Source organism: Gymnoscopelus braueri (assembly GCF_963280865.1).
Source record: "Gymnoscopelus braueri genome assembly, chromosome: 3".
Lineage (NCBI taxonomy): Eukaryota > Metazoa > Chordata > Actinopteri > Myctophiformes > Myctophidae > Gymnoscopelus > Gymnoscopelus braueri.
The window spans coordinates 42,680,122-42,696,576 of record NC_137612.1 but is presented as its reverse complement, the minus strand read 5'-3'; the positions used below and the strand labels follow the sequence as shown (position 1 = coordinate 42,696,576).

Genomic DNA, 16,455 nt, shown 5'->3' with positions numbered 1-16,455 from the left:
GGTCATGGCATCAGCCACAAACAAATCAGTCAGCTCCATATGTGGGCACAAAAGGGGGCATGCCCATATATGGGCATGTACTGATGCCATCAGCGATCTCCATATATGGGCATAAATGGGACAAGGAGTGACAGATACAGAGATCCGGTTGTCCAGAGCCACAAGTCCGACCGCTATGCCCTATCGTGGTCATGTGCATATACTGTATGGGAACTGCAAACTCGCCACGCGCAGGACACGAGGGAGTGCGGTGCTCGGCGTCAAGTAGTTTGGATATCCAGTGGTCCAGAACCGCCGATCCAAACAATATGCCCATATATGAACATTCCAATTTATGGGCATATACTGTTGACATCAGGGATGTCCATATATGGGCATAAAAGGGACAGGGACTGACAGACATCTCCATATATGGGCACAAAAGGGACACAGACAGACGGGTACAACGGGTACTCTGACAAACCCCCAACACTATGACTCAGACATATCGGTCCGATCGGCAGTGCGACGTACAGTAGGTGTTCGGGCCGCGTAGCGAACCGAACCTATAGTCTAGTTTAGTACATGCACACATTTAACAACTCACCCTGTGCACCCCATGGGCAAATGTGCAATGTGGCATAGGATAACAGTACAGTACAGTACAGTACAGTACAGTACAGTACAGTACAGTACAGTACAGTACAGTACAGTACAGTACAGTACAGTACAGTACAGTACACAGTAACACGTAAATGACACACAACTATAATTAATGTTACATTCAGCTACGTTTAGCCCTGGTCACATTCAATCTGTACATTTTATGTCCTACCCGGGATTAGAACCTTCTTGAATGTTACATAATCAATCTAATTATAACTATGAATTGCCACTGAGTTAACTTTTCTCAAACCTCATATTCGACTCCATAATTCCCTACAAATAAAGCTTTATATTGCTTTTCCCCCAAAGGCCAAAAAAAAAGAAGTAAAATCAGTTTGAGTTGGTCTTAGTACCTAAGCAGAGGTTATGAAAGACATGACAAAAATGAACGTTTATATCTGATATCTGGTAAGATTTATTTTGGCCTGGTCGGCATGTTTTATTAGCCAAGACAAACATGGCCACAGGTTAGCACTCTGGCTGGCTTCCTGTATGCACTTTAGGGTGGACATTATGAACTGTGCATGTGTGTGGACGACATAAAAATACTTACTGGACATGGAGAAAGCCAAGTAGGCAGGAGGTCAGAACACATGCCACAGTACAGAGGAGGAGGACAGAGTAAAGGAGAGGTGAGGACTTGAGAAGTGAGCAGACTAAGAACGTTCAGGACGGCAGGACAGGACAGGAGCATCTGGCACAATGTATAGTCTCTATTAGGGATGGGACGATCGTTGTTATCGTATTAATCGTTATTATCGTTTATCGCGATAAAAAACGCTCACAATAATCATATCGTGAAGATTTGTATTAATTTATCGTGAAACTGTCGGTCATAAACTGGACCTGAGTTGGCTCTGTACTTTATTCCATCGACACCAAATGTCTTTGCCGATCTGCAAGCTCACAACACGTTGCGTTGCAATGCGTTGTAAGCTCGTAGAGTTGCTATTTTTGTCTAATGTTCCTCCTGGATGCTGGGGTTCAATTGGTAAAAGAAAAGTAGCATTTTAAGGTTTTAAGCATATTTTGATTATCGCAATAATGTTGTTAATCACACTTATTTTGGCCACAATAATCATGACATGACATTTTCATCATCCCAGCCCTAGTCGCTATGGAATATTGAATGCCCTGCATTGTGCACTAAGTTACTGTGAATGTAATGTCCTGTTTCTTTTCTTTTCTTCTTTTTTTAATCAATTATCGATACACTTTGTCATTTCCTTCCCCAATTATTTTGATGCCCTGTGTGTACAGTCCCTGTTCCTGAAAATCCCTACTGTTGTGGTCTTGGGGAGACTGTACAACCATGATGATATGTCTACTCTGATGCACATGGACTCACCAGTCGCTTCTTAAGACAGACAGTGGGGAGTTTAGCAGGGAAGGCATAACACATGTGGAGGAACACACAAACCCACCCAGTTCCACTCACTGCTGAACAGGGCGCTCTGACCAACCTGTTGCCCAGAGTCACCCGGAGTCGCTAACACTGAATTCACATAAGCTGTGTTAGCCTGGGACCAGACGAATCTGCCAGTGCAAAAAGAAAATTGCCCTCTGCGATTTGGGTCTGGATTTGGGTCATTGTGAATCCATTTCCTGCTCCCGAAGTCTGGGCGACCAATCAGGGCCCATTATTCGAATATGGGACACTGTAATTGGTAGTTGGTTGTAGGTAGGCCTGTCCCCGACTAAGGATTTGTTTAGTCGAATCTAATTGGCGACTAATTGCCAATAGTCGCCTGGCAGTCGACTAATGCAAAAAAAAAAAAACTCAGCAAAATGAACTCTGCAGCCGCACTGAGGCGCTCCAACACAAACAATACCAATACAAAGACGAGGAATAAGAACAACTAGAAAAAGTGCTCCTCGGAGCACAGGTCTCCGCCAGGTCAGGTACGTTATTCTGGCCTCCTGGTGGCGCTATAATAGGCCAATGTGAAAAGGGTGCCAACCGTATCATTTATTCTTGCATTGACACTGCATTCATGATTTGAGGCATTTTGTTCCAAAAATGTGTTTTGCTAAATTAGACCTGCTGGTGGCGCTATAACAGGCCAATGTGAGAAGGGTGGCATTTATTCCTCGGCTTAGTGGGAATGTGCGTGTGAAATTTCACGGAAATCGCAAGCTGTGTGTATACTTTGAGGCATTTTGTTCAAAACGGACCAATCCTGCAAACTTTGGAAGCCAACCTTAGGCAATGAGGATAGAATATGGGAAATTGGACAGATCCGTGTTGATCACATGACTATAGTGATACTGTGTACTGATTTGCATGACGTTTGGATAAAATTTGTAGGAGTAATATAAAAAATGGGTTTTGCACAAATCGGCCTCCCTGGTGGCGCTATAACAGGCCCATGTGAAAGATTTGGGCAGAAGTTCTGAATTGGCATCCAGGGAGTGTGTGTGCACAGTTTCGGAACGACCGGGCCAACGGTGCCGGAGATTAGCTGGTGACAGACGGACACACACACGGACACACGGACGGACGGACAGGGGGTAAAACATACTCTCTCGCCATGCCTTTGGCCTGGCGGAGACAATAAAGTGGAAGTTACTTGTGGTTGCAGGTGTAGAGAAAAAATAAAAAAATGTTTTGGCCCTTAAAAAAATAAAAAAACTAGAAAAAGTGCTCCTCGGAGCACAAGTCTCCGCCAGGTCAGGTAGGTTATTATGGCCTCCTGGTTTCGCTATAATAGGCCAATGTGAAAAGGGTGCCATTTATTCCTAAGCCGTGCACAGCAATCGGACACTGCATGCATAATTTGAGAAATTTTGTTCTAACCTCCTGGTGGCGCTATAATAGGCCAATGTGAAAAGGGTGCCATTTATTCCTAGGCCGTGCACAGCCATCGGACACTGCATGCATGATTTGACAAATTTTGTTCTAAAAATGTGTTTTGCTAAATTTGACCTGCTGGTGGCGCTATAACAGGCCAATGTTAAAAGGGTGGCATTTGTTCCTCAACGTAGTGCAAATGTGCATTCAAAGTTTCACCGCAATTGGACGCTGCGTTCATGATTTGCGGCATTTTGTTCAAAACGGGCCACTCCTGCAAACATTGCATGTCAATGTTAGCCAATCAGGATGGAATATGAAAAATAAAACAGATCCGTCTTGATCACATGACTATAGAGATCATGTGTACCGATTTGTGTGAAATTTGGATCAAATCTGAAGGCTTAATATAAAAAAATGTGTTTTACATAAGTCTGCCTCCTGGTGGCGCTATAAAAGACAAATGTGAAAAATGCAGGGCAAAGGTTTTTGCCTCTAGAGAGTGTGCATACAAAGTTTTACACTGATCGGTGCAGTTATAGGTAAAAACACGAATCGGCCTGTTACAGCGCCACCATGAGGCCGATTTGAACATTTTCAAATGGCATTTCTTCCTCGGCCTAATGGGAATGTGTGTGCACAATTTCAAGGAAATTGCATGCTGTGTTCATGATTTGAGGCATTTTGTTCGAAACGGAGTACTCCTGCAAACTTTGAAAGACAATTTTTGCCAATCAGGATGGAATATGAAAAATCTGAAATGAGCCGTTTCTTTTAATGACTATAGAGATACTGTGTACCGATTTGGGGGATTTTTGGCCAAAATCTGTAGGAGTACTGTTCAAAAATGTGTTTTGCACAAATCGGCCTCCTGGTGGCGCTATAAAAGGCCCATGTGAAAAATTTGGAGCAGAGGTTCTGCTCTGGCATCCAGGGAGTGTGTGTGCACAGTTTCGCTGCGATCAAGCCAACGGTGCCAGAGATTAGCTGTCCACAAAATGACAGAATGACGGACGGACGGACACACACACGGACGGACGGACGGACAGGGGGTAAAACATACTCTCTCGCCATGCCTTTCGGCCTGGCGGAGACAATAAAAAAGATTAGACTAAGAGACACGCAGTCGACTCGGACCCCCCGCGACTAATTAGTCGACTATTCGACTAGTCGAGGTCAGGCCTACTTGTAGGTCTAACCAATTGCGTCCAGAACCATTCTTTTGATCCCGCCCCTTGGAAAAAAACCTTCCTCATAGAAGCACCAAACTCATATCCACGCAGTGATATAGTCTGGCCACGCGAGGCTAATATAAAGCTGTGTGCCATGAATTAATGATGTGTAGCTTGCGAGACTAGTTCAGGCAGATGCACTCGAGAAGTTTACATGCATACAAAGCTCTATTTGGGAGATGTACTGTATGTGACGTGTCAAGCAGCTGATGGTCTACTTAAGCTCACATGATTTGTTGCACTTCCTCATGTGGCCAGTGTTGTCACTGATTTTGTATGTGCTTTGTTTGCTCCCAGCACCACCAGTATAGGCTCTGCTTTCCATAAGGGTTCTGTTTCCCTTGGGGGGTTTGTCATAGACATACCCTGCTCTTAAATGGTTGTCTGCTAATGTGCTGAGCAGGGAGTAATGTATAGCAGAGCCTGAACGCCAAGATCAAATATTTTCACACTTGTATTTACATTTTATAAATAAAATGTTCTCAAGCTATTTTGGTCTCAATCTATTCGTGAGTTATCTGACTGAACTGTCTGTATTGCCAACTAGGGGTGCAACAATACCGAACCGAACGACCCGTACCGAATGCATGTGCCCCGAATTTGTGGAATGTGGAACAAAAATACAAAAAAAGACATATTAAACTTGTGCACCATACCCATTTACAACAACAGCACTCCGCGTTCAGGGGAGTGTTGGGGAATGGCCTCAATGGCCTTCATAGTGAACAGTGAAATAGCGTCTACATTTTATTTAATTTTAACCCACTTTGAAAGGAATGTGCAATGGAAAACTTCAGTTCAGTTCTTTAAAACATGTCATTCTTTTGTTTCTATTATTTTATTTATTGGAGAACTTGGTTTGCAGCGGTATTTATAATAAAAAAAAAATGTAATCACAATACCGTACCGGAAAAAACAACAACTTGTGGCTTCAAAACCGAAATATGTACCATACCATACCATTACACCCCTAGTGCCAACGTTCGGAAAAAGCAATAAATTGGGCGTGTTCCAGATTATGAATGACACCCTCGTAAATAAGGTCTGTCTGCTATATGTGGTGAGCAACACCATCGTACGATGGAGCATGAATTAGGCATTAACAGTTCACATGGCTCACATCTTTGGCCTTTTCAGCTCACAGTTCTGTCATCAGACATTTGAGGAGTTGAACATTGTGTTATGACTGGGTCTACACAGCCCATCCTGGCAGATCCATTTGATATGTTTTGAAAGACATGAATGGACAGGATCTTTTTTGTTTGCCTTGCCATACGTGCTGTTTTCACTGAGAGAAGTGAAATCACTGTGCGAGTGCTAAGCAGGTTAGCTCATGTAATCCTATATGCTGCTCATCTAATGGCTATAGACTAGGTAACTCTAGAAGTAAAACACAGGGATTATGCTTCTCTCAATGAACTCTCTGACCTAGCGAGATCCAGCTGAGTTTTTTTCTCTTTACTCCATCGCAATCTCTCTTGTAATCGTGCTCCACGTTTTTTTTACAGCAGTGGTTCTCAAACATTTTCATGTCAAGCTCATTCAAATTGATATGTATTTTGAGCAATTTTCAATTGTTGAGTAAGACGAGGAGTATCTGACGAGGAGTATCTATACTCAATACTGGGTTTGTCCACCACTGCCTGATACTGCTTTCCTTGCCAGCTTGTTCAGTTGGTCTCTTGTGTTGATGCTAACATGATGTTATGGAAGGATTAAACAAACGTCTTTGCTATACCCCTGCAGAGCTCAAAAGTATGTACTGTAAATACATAATGTAATAATGTAGTTTATTTCGGTTTGGTATAAGGCCATGAAGCTTGGGGTGATCTTAGCTTTCACAGTATAGACTGACAACCACACAATAAATGAATTTCATTTTCAAACTCAATTGTACATTTGCAGTTATTCTGCCAATGTGATGTCTCTGTTCAGGACCTGGAGAAATGTTTGTAATGTTAATTTAATTTATTCTCTCTCTCTCTCTCTCTCTCTCTCTCTCTCTCTCTCTCTCCTCTGCCATTGCATCACTCAAATCCTCTTTGTTGTTGTTACTAGTGTAAGGAACAGAGAACTTGTTGCTGTGTACTGGGGCTGGGGACTTGAGGGACACCTTGACATTTCCCCTAATGAGTGCATTCAGGAAGAGGAGGGGCACCTATTCCTTGTGTGTGTGTAAACAATGCCCTTAATGAAGCTTAATTGAAATCTCTGTACTAAAACATGAGTCCCAAACTGCTCTTCTGTCTGTGGAGAAAACAATGTGAAGTTCAATGTCATTAAGATGTGCTGTGTTTGACAACAACAGTTACGTTGCCATGGTGATGCTCTATAACACATTGGATTAATATAATCCATAGAGAGAGATTGAGTTTTGGTAGCACTATGCTTATTTGTCAGAGACATGCTGACAACTTTTTGAAGTGTCTACCCATAAGCCCTCAGTGAAATACAGTGTTAATTTATCTCTGAGAGTGATGTCAGTTTTGTGCTGGTTAATTCAAACACATCATCAAAATCATTGCTTTGATTAGCCAATCTTCTAAATAATAGTGTGAAAGGTAGAGAAGGTCCATTTCACTATTCTAAGATTCAGAACTTAGCATGCAGCCGGATATTGATAGTCATTCAGTAGCTGCACATAGTCATAGTTTTGTCAGAAGGTTACGTTGCACTTCAGTCAAAACTAATGACTAAAGTTGGTGTGTACTTGAAAAATAATGAAGTTGCTCTTCATGTAAACTTTTCTCTCTGTTACACAGTCTATAGAGAAAAAGGACTGAAGTTCAATCTCATTAAGAGGTGCTTTTATTTGACAACAACAGCTACTGCCATGGTGATGCTGTTTAAACACACTTGACCTACAGTACTCCACCAGGAAATGCCTTTTCTTACACTGACATTACAATATGCTTTCTTCTTTCAGAGTTCTCAATGAAGTTTGTACTCCCCAGATGCTGAGGGGGAAAAAGACTTTTACCCCCTCAGAGCTCTTGTCAAACTTTTACTTATGTTTTTCAAAGCTTCTCTGGAACAAGATGAAGGGCATCGGTTAGGATTAATATGTTAATATTAGGGTATATGGATTAGGATAATTAGGATTAATGAATTAAACTAAAATAGAGCCATGTCACTCACACACACGCACGCAAAAAAAACTGAAAACTAAGCATGTTGCCCTTTGCGTGAACTTTTGTCCCTCTGGCATCACAGTCTGTAGAGAAACACAGTTGAAGTTCAATGTCATTAAGACATGTGTTTGTTTGACAATGGTTTACTGCCATGGAGATGCACTTTAAACACACTTGACCAGTACTCCAGAGGGAAATTGTATTTATTATATTGTTATTAGACTTTAATATGCTGATTTATCTGTGAAAGTTTTCTCTCCAGTCACTGCAAAGTAACTTTTTTTTGCCATTTTGATTACAAAGTTGTATCCATATTTCTATTTAATGCATCTGACCACAAAAGAAAGACATATTTGGTCCTATCATATAGGAGTTATGTGTAACTGACTTTTACTGCCCATTTCCTGTGAAGAAATTCTTGTTGTAGAAAGCAAGTATTAGGCCATCATCATCATAGGCTGTTTATTTTCATAATCAAAATGTGACAAATGCACCAAACACACTGCCTCAAAATGAGAGGAGTTGGGAGAGGAAGAGAATAATGGAGGGATAGGCCTTGGAGCAATATTCATCTTTCTGTCTTTTTTAAATGCTGACCCTGGGAGCTGAGCTCCAAGATTTCCTATGCATTTGTGCAAATGGCAAATAAAGTCTATTCTATTCTTTCATGAGAATCTATGGATAAAGGGCATTGTTGTTAAGGGCCCTTTTTTTGACATTAGCATTTAATCTAATTCTCCTCTTCAAATATCAATGACATTTTGCTGTAAGTAGAACTGCTTCACTGTAAATTATACATTTTGTGTACATGTTGCAGATGTTCATACATTTAAAGAACATCCCCGGTTCGCACCTCGGCCCTGGTTTATGTGTTGAAGTGACCCTTATCAAGACATTTAACTGCTAACTTTTCCCCCGTGGCTCCCACTGGTCCTGCAGGGGACAAATTTCACATGTGTGCAAATGTACAGTGACAAAAACATACCACTGTGGAATGGGTTCCATATTATTATTATTGTTAATTGTATTATTATTATTATTAATAAATGAACGACTACGTTCTGTTGTAGTTATCATTTCAGCAGTGCATTGATATTTGTTTTACAGCTATAACTGTATACTGCAAGCATCCATATTTAAGGCTTCAAATCCATCCAATAATTGAAGGTCTGTATGGAACCTACCAGGAAATGTAATGTGTGTTTAAAAAACATACATCAAGAGAGTAATGAAAAGTTTCACTCTTTATTGCCTTTCGTGTCATGATACAGGGTGTCCTCAGAACAATACAAAAAAAGGTTATTAGAAAATATACAAAAAAGTACAGACAACCAAATATAATGGGGTATAAATCCATTACAGCCTTTGCCATACAAGTCTAAAACGAGACGACCAAATCGCCAGGTGATTTTACATACATTGCTTAGGGAAACCGTTGTCTCTGTCACTTCACAGGGACATTATAATGTAACTTACATCACACATTGTCCATGTGAGGCCAAGGAAACAGTACAATATACACACACACCAGCATTAGTTGGATGGGGGATGGTTTGTTAAAACCGCTAATGCAGGCAGAACTCCTGAATATTTTAGGGTAGGTACTGGTGGAAAGCAATGCTTTTAGCAATGGCCTATATTGTAAAATCTGATTGTTAAATTATGTGCAAATGTAATCAAATGGACCTGTACATACAGTATGTACACACTCTGAGTTACAAATGGATAAATTAACATTCAGGAATTTACTGTGTACTTTACTTGTTAAGTACTACAGCATACTCCAACTGAACAAGGACTATTTCGGCTTCGGCAGGTTAATAAAAACAAAATCAGCAGTGCCTTGCCGGCGTTCAGTTCGGCAGTTCTTGCCCCTCCTAGATTTTCTAATTAGCCAAATACAGGCAAACACTGTGTGTGTGTGACAGTCAATGCAATTGTGATTTATATTGTTTTATCTCTGCTCTCTGCCAGCAATGTACCATGGACAGTTTTGTTGCTGAGGTTGTCATGGCAATTACATTAATTAGAAGAGAGAGCAATAGCATACACTGTGTCTACTGTGTCTGTCGCCAGAATTGGGGAAATCTCTAATTATGTCAAAGCATATTGGAGGTTGTTGATCTAAACAAACAGTGAAGATCCGTTCCAGTACTGTATACTGTGGATGTTCCCAGAGCAGAGCCGCATCGACTATAAAACACTTTAGTCCTCGCCAGACTTTCTTTGGCTCGGGAAGCCCTGCCCAAGACAAAAAGAGTTCTTGTTCATTTGGAGCATGTTGCTGCCTTTACAGATTATTATTACCATTATTGATTATTGGCTGTGCTTTGATAGTATATGGAGCATGAGTGTCATGTAAAAAAAAAAAACGTCCCTCACGCAGCAAAATCCAGAGTGGTAATTTCATTGTGACAGTGTAAATGGACCCAGCACTCTGTATTTTTACTGTGCAGTCTTGCCTCACAAAGATGATTTGTTTTAAACCAGCATTGATGTTTTTCTCCAGAAGAGATCAACAGCATTTGTGCCACAGTAACGCCTTTCTCCTCGGCACATTGTTTACGTAAACAGATGCCCAAATCACAATGTGAGTCATGCTGAGTTACACGATACTGTAATCAAACTTAGTATGATATAGCCAGTGGTGGGAGAAGTACTTGAGTGAATGTACTTAGTTACTTCTAGGTACTTACTCGCTGGAAAAGGCCTTTTGGATAGCGTCTAGATAGTGTACACCCTCTAATAGGCTAAAGTAAACGAAAGGCACATTAGAGCTAATTTCTTCTTTGATGTTTACTTTGGCTCAATATTTATGATACATTATTATGTGTTATTATTGCATTTGCTTACTGGTTAGTTCACTAAACATGTGGAACTAGTCTATGACTCTAAGGCACAAATGTCAGGGTTTTTGGATTTGACCCTGAAGAGTTCCATATTGGGAGTGGTAATAACACTTCATTTTAGCTCTATTTACTCCTCTCCTCTCCTCTCCTCTCCTCTCCTCTCCTCTCCTCTCCTCTCCTCTCCTCTCCTCTCATTTCATTCCTCTGATATAACTACCGCTGGTATAAAATTCCATCATAAATACATCATATTTAACAAACCGTACAAAACAGATCAAGTATAAATAGGGCACAAAGACATGTGGACAAACTGTGTAGCCTATGTGTTTAATACTGTGTGACTAGAGATATTGATATATTCACTGTATGATGTTTCAATGCTCAAATGTACTGTACAATGATTACATGTACAGTTTGTACATGTAACCTACAGGCCTGGAGTCCTGTATATCTGCACACACACACAAAGCTGTGTGCTTTGGACGTCACCGATAAAAGAAATACCATCATCACATATGCTACAGCAGTGGTTCTCAAAGTGGGGACCCCCAGGGGTCCTTTAAGGCATTCCAGGGGTCCCCGGTTAAAGGAGTGATAATTAGGAAGCAAATGGACCCTTACAGGTCTGTGACTCTGAGAGTGTAACAAATGGAACCATCCATTTGGTTCCATTTGTTACACTCTCAGAGTTATGGGGGTACATGGCCCTAATACGTAGCAAAGTGGGGTTCCTTGAAAGAAAATAAAAAGTTTGAGAACCACTGTGCGACAGGGTATATAACATATGCAATTTGATTTGTTGATAATCTACTGTAGGTTTAATTCTGCACAAAAAAAAAGGACAATGCACTCAAATTTGTGGTGAGATTGTATCTGAGATTTCTTTGAGCCTGGTATAGCTTTTATCCATCTTGGACTCATTTCCGAGAGCGTTCATAGACACCGGTAGTGTTTTTTTATTTATACAACTCTCTTGAGCCATTATGTGATAGTAATATTTGTGGGAAAAAAAATCAAGGTTCAATGGCTATTCATTTATGTTGAGGATTAAAAGAAACAACCTTATGAGACATTTGACAGCTCAGGTAGAAGATGGCAACGCATGTTGGAGGGTGCAAAGACATACTGAATGCTATGGACGCTTTGGGAAAAGGGTCTGTGATCTACGTGCATATTTATTGAATCTTTGGTTCCGTCCCGTGAAAATGCACCCAGGAAGTCACCCTCCTCCTCTTCCTCACCCACTTCCTCTTCCTCCAGCCTCTCTGCATTTCCACCTCCTCGTCCGCATGTGTCACTTCCTGTTCAGTCACCGTGGTCGACAGCTCACTTCCTGGAGAGCAGCTGGTTCTCCAGATTTTCCAGACGAGTCGTCATGGCACCCAGTGCACCGAGGGTTAAAGATAAACACATGGACCGAGAGTAATAACAATAGAATTTAATTATTTACCATCCTTTTATTCTTATTTCATTATTTAAAATTTATTTTTGCCAATGTTAGCTCTTTATTTTATATTTCTTGCTTATTTGCAAATTTAACACAAATCTGTTTATGCCACGCACTTCATCGCAGAAATACTCTGTTACGAGTAAAAGTCTGGCATTAAAAATTTACTTGAGTAAAAGTACAAAAGTATTGGTATCAAAATGTACGCAGAAAGTATGTTCATTATGCAGAATGTCCCATTTCACAAGTGTTCAAATGTATAAAAATAGCAGATCTACAAGCTACAAGCACAATGCATCACGATGCGACGCATTGTGCTTGTGCTTGTAGCTTGTAGATCTGCTATTTTCAAATGGCCGAGATGTATATAGGGCTGAAGTGGTTAATGTATTGTTATGTAATAATACTCAAAAACTACAAACTACACACTACAGTAACTAAAATGTTCAAATAATCGTAGTGGAGTAAAAGCATAATATTTGCCTCTGAAATGTAGTGGATTAGAAGTAAAAGTACTGAAAATTGGAATACCTTAATTTTGTACTTAAGCACTGTACTTGAGTAAATGTAGTTTACACCACTGCTCACACCACATGCATATAAAGTACTATATACAGTACATACTGTACAAGTATACTGCACACACACATGTGCACATTCATGCACATACACACTCACGTGTGTTTCTAAACACCCTGAGCAGACAAGGGAGCATTTTGTCCAGACCCTCAGCGAGAGAGAGAGAGAGAGAGAGAGAGAGAGAGAGAGAGAGAGAGAGGTCTGCATATGACAGGTTGTTTGAAAGGTGTGTGTGTGTGTGTGTGTGTGTGTGTGTGTGTGTGTGTGTGTGTGTGTGTGTGTGTGTGTGTGTGTGTGTGTGTGTGTGTGTGTGTATGTGTGCGTGCGGTCGTGCGTGCGTGCGTGCGTGGTACACAGTACTGGGCCTACTTTGTTTTAACAAGGGACATCTATGCATTATGTACTGTACGTACTGGACACTGCCATCAATTGATGGAGAGTTTGGATAGGGTGGCTATATTAAAAGTCATCAGAATGAAACGTGCATTGGAATAGTTAAGTGTCTCTAGCTTCTCACATACAGGGCCGGCTTAATGCACAGGCTTTAGGGGCTGCAGCCCATTGCTCCTAGCGTTTCCAAAAAGGAAAAAAACTGTGGACTATTGCAAGTAATGATGGTGAAATAGTGTCCGGGGGCTGCTAAAGTAGAGCTTAAACGGTGTCAGCTGCACCCCTCACCGTGCTGATGAAGAGAAAAAATGTCAGCAGCAAGTGAAATCTCATCTTGTCTTGACCAAGTGATGAGCTGAGCTGCACAAAGCCAGGTAAACCATGAGGATGTCTGTCTGTGTGTACACCACTGTCCACCAGAGGGTGCTAAAAGCCCAGCTCTACTATGCAGGTCCATGTTGACTTTTCTGGGATGAGAGCCCTCAATTTGAAAAGTTGCTGGCAGTGTTGCCATGCCTGCTTGTTATAAGCGATTTTGGATTTAGTTTTTCTGTTATGTCGCTTGTAAATATTGGTAGTTGAGGGTTGCAGGTTTTATTTGAACCAGTGTTTCTCAAATATTTTCATGCCATGGACCCCCAAATTAATATGTATTTGTCTCTACAACCCCCATCTGAAAAGGTTTTGTGACAGGGAGCCTCGTAGGCCTACTGGGTTTTTGGTTGTTAGAATGTTTCAAAAATCTTCCAAATCTTCCTGCATTTTATTTCACGATTTTTTTGATCTGATCTGATCTAGCAGCTATTTTAAAATAACCTATGTATACAGCATATAGATGTAAAGTGCTCATGTGGCCTATAATAGCCGTTAATAGTTTTCCTAGACCTGGTTGCTTATTTCTCTCGCAACATCTGGCAACACTGGTTGCTGGTTTTGGGAGGTTGTGTGCAGGACTGAACTGAAGGACACATGAAAGGATATGTTTCTGTGTGAGCTGCTCCAGAGTGCTCATGGTGGCCTGCTGGAACTCCACCAGACTCTCACAGGCACATGGATCCTTCACCTCAATCTCCCCTTGGCTTTCCGCTGCAGAGAGAAGGAGGGACAAAGAGAAAGGGTCACAGTTGAGAGGGAGAGAGAGTGTGTGAGTGAGAGTGGACGAGGAAACGAGACAGACAAAACATTTAAGAAAAAAGCTATAGGATAATTAGCCATATTTGCACAGTGATCTTCCATATTGCTAAAGTGTGTCACCTTACAAAGTAATAGACAAAGATACTAATTTAATTATTGATCATTTATGACAGTATGCCAAATACCTCCTACTAGACCAGTGGTTCTCAACCTTTTCTGGACCGGGGCCCACTTGAAAATCTCAAAAGCGTGCATTTTCAGAGCATGTTTATCAATCAATTGTTTAATCAATTTAAAATCATTAAAAAAAAGAAATAACTGCATAACTGTCCAGGAGAAAATTTGAAACGTGACATTAAACTTGGGAAACCCCCACAGATGTCCTCAAGGACCACCCTGTGCCACACGTTGAGCCCCGCTGGTGTAGCGTACCTGGGCACACGTTGAGCTTGAGGTTCTCAGCAATGGAATTCATGGCAGTGAAGTCGGTGGTGTAGTAGAAATGCTTCTCCACGGGCTCAGAGGCGATCTCACGAAGCTCGTCCTCCACGGCCTTCCCTACGCCCACGGCATACATGGTGATGCCTGTATAGAAACCCAACAACGTGTTATTGTTATTGTGAGAATTATAATATCTAGTGTCAAGCCTGGAGGTGAGTGTTAAGGTAGATGTCACAGCTTCATGCCATGACAGCATCTCACCAGTAGGGCTGTCACGATTATGAAATTTGACTTGACGATGAATTGTCACTCAAATAATTGCGATTAACGATTTACATTGGAACATTATGAATAAAAATGACATTTCGTTTTGGCTTTTTAGGCTTCGTTACACAAAAGTTGCCCAGGGCAGATATTATGACAAATACAGACATATTTAATTATTTTATACATTAAAAAAAAGATCAATAGTGGAAATAGCAGATCTACAAGCTCAAAACTTTGAGCTTGTAGATTGGCTTGTAGATTTCGACTACATTTGAAAATATTTGAAAACATGGAAATGATTAAGACAATTATGACGATTATGCCAAAAATTATTACGATTATCTCAAATAATTGTGATTCGACGATTTATGTCATAATGGTGACAGGCCTACTCACCAGCTTCCTTGACCTTCTTGGCCCACTCTGTGATGTCGTCCTGGGAGCGGCCATCTGTGAAGACCAGCCCGATGCGGGGGACGTTGCGGGCGGCGGCGCGGGCTCCCTCAGCCTCTAAGAAGCTGTTCTCCAACATGTGCTTCAGGGCCAGGCCTGTCATGGTTCCCTTCTCCATGTAGTCCACCTAGCGTGTGGGTTTGAGTCATACATGTAATTGAGTATTTCTCAAGCTCATGGGGCCAGGATCTAATCTTCAACTGTTTTATGGGTGTTTAATGAGTCCCAAACTGAGACAAAAAAATACTTTAACTGCTAATTTAACCACTTTCAATCTGGTGTCCCTATGGTCATGTCATTATGTGAACATTTTAACAAAATTAACAAAAATTGAAAAATAAAAACCTTAAAAGCTGATATGTAAGCTCACAACATATTGCGGATGTAATGCGTTTTGTACTTGAAGATCGGCTATTTTTGAACCATTGTAAAGTGGTTAAATGAACACTAGTGATTTGAACAGTGGTTTACTGATTTAACAGGATTTGATTGACGAAGATCCATCACAAATCAAACATTATTCTGAGTAATAATTATGAGGTTTAAACTATAGATCTGTGTGAGAGTTCTTTAAAAATCATGTTCTTAACCGGGCACCCACTTTCAATATCTGTATATTCCTTCACTCTATTTTCTTTAACTATTACGACAGTTTCTTCTTTCCCCAGCAAACTTGCATATTCTCCGAATGTATTTGAGTTTCTAGTGTTCCCAAAATATCTATACAAATACCAAATGTATTTGCCAGGGTTCCAACACTTCTACTGTGACATTTGTGGACACAAATCTTCTTAGTCTTAGTCTTAGTCAGTTAACAAAATAATGTACCAGAATTTTGTTTTGCTTAAATACCATAGCAAAAGTTACTTGTGGTGGTAAATAGGTGAAAAAGAGAGGAGAGTAACTAAATAGTAGTACATGTTTTTACCTTCATAACAGCAGCTTTGATCTCGTCAGCTGTGTGGTACATGTTTAGAGGAAACTCTGTTCTTACACGGCTGGAGTACTGGACCAAACCCACCCTGGTACCATGAAGGGACACGTCCAAGGAATCCACAACCTGCACACAACAACACAGAGGAGAGGATTCGTCTGA

General features: G+C 40.9%; 1 protein-coding gene across 4 annotated transcripts in view; it reads right to left on the bottom strand.

Annotated features, from left to right (window-relative positions):
- Window positions 1–9,035: 9,035 nt before the first annotated feature.
- matn4 (matrilin 4) overlaps window positions 9,036–16,455 on the bottom strand; it is a 42,124-nt gene continuing 34,704 nt past the window's right edge. For all 4 annotated transcript variants that reach the window (XM_080424632.1, XM_080424634.1, XM_080424635.1 and 1 more), the window contains 5 exons: window positions 16,288–16,419; window positions 15,303–15,486; window positions 14,631–14,783; window positions 14,048–14,150; window positions 9,036–12,035 (listed from right to left, as the gene is read on the bottom strand). In XM_080424632.1, coding sequence (XP_080280758.1) covers window positions 11,975–12,035; window positions 14,048–14,150; window positions 14,631–14,783; window positions 15,303–15,486; window positions 16,288–16,419 — 633 coding nt within the window. In that variant the 3' untranslated portion in view covers window positions 9,036–11,974. The remainder of the gene's footprint in view (window positions 12,036–14,047; window positions 14,151–14,630; window positions 14,784–15,302; window positions 15,487–16,287; window positions 16,420–16,455) is intronic.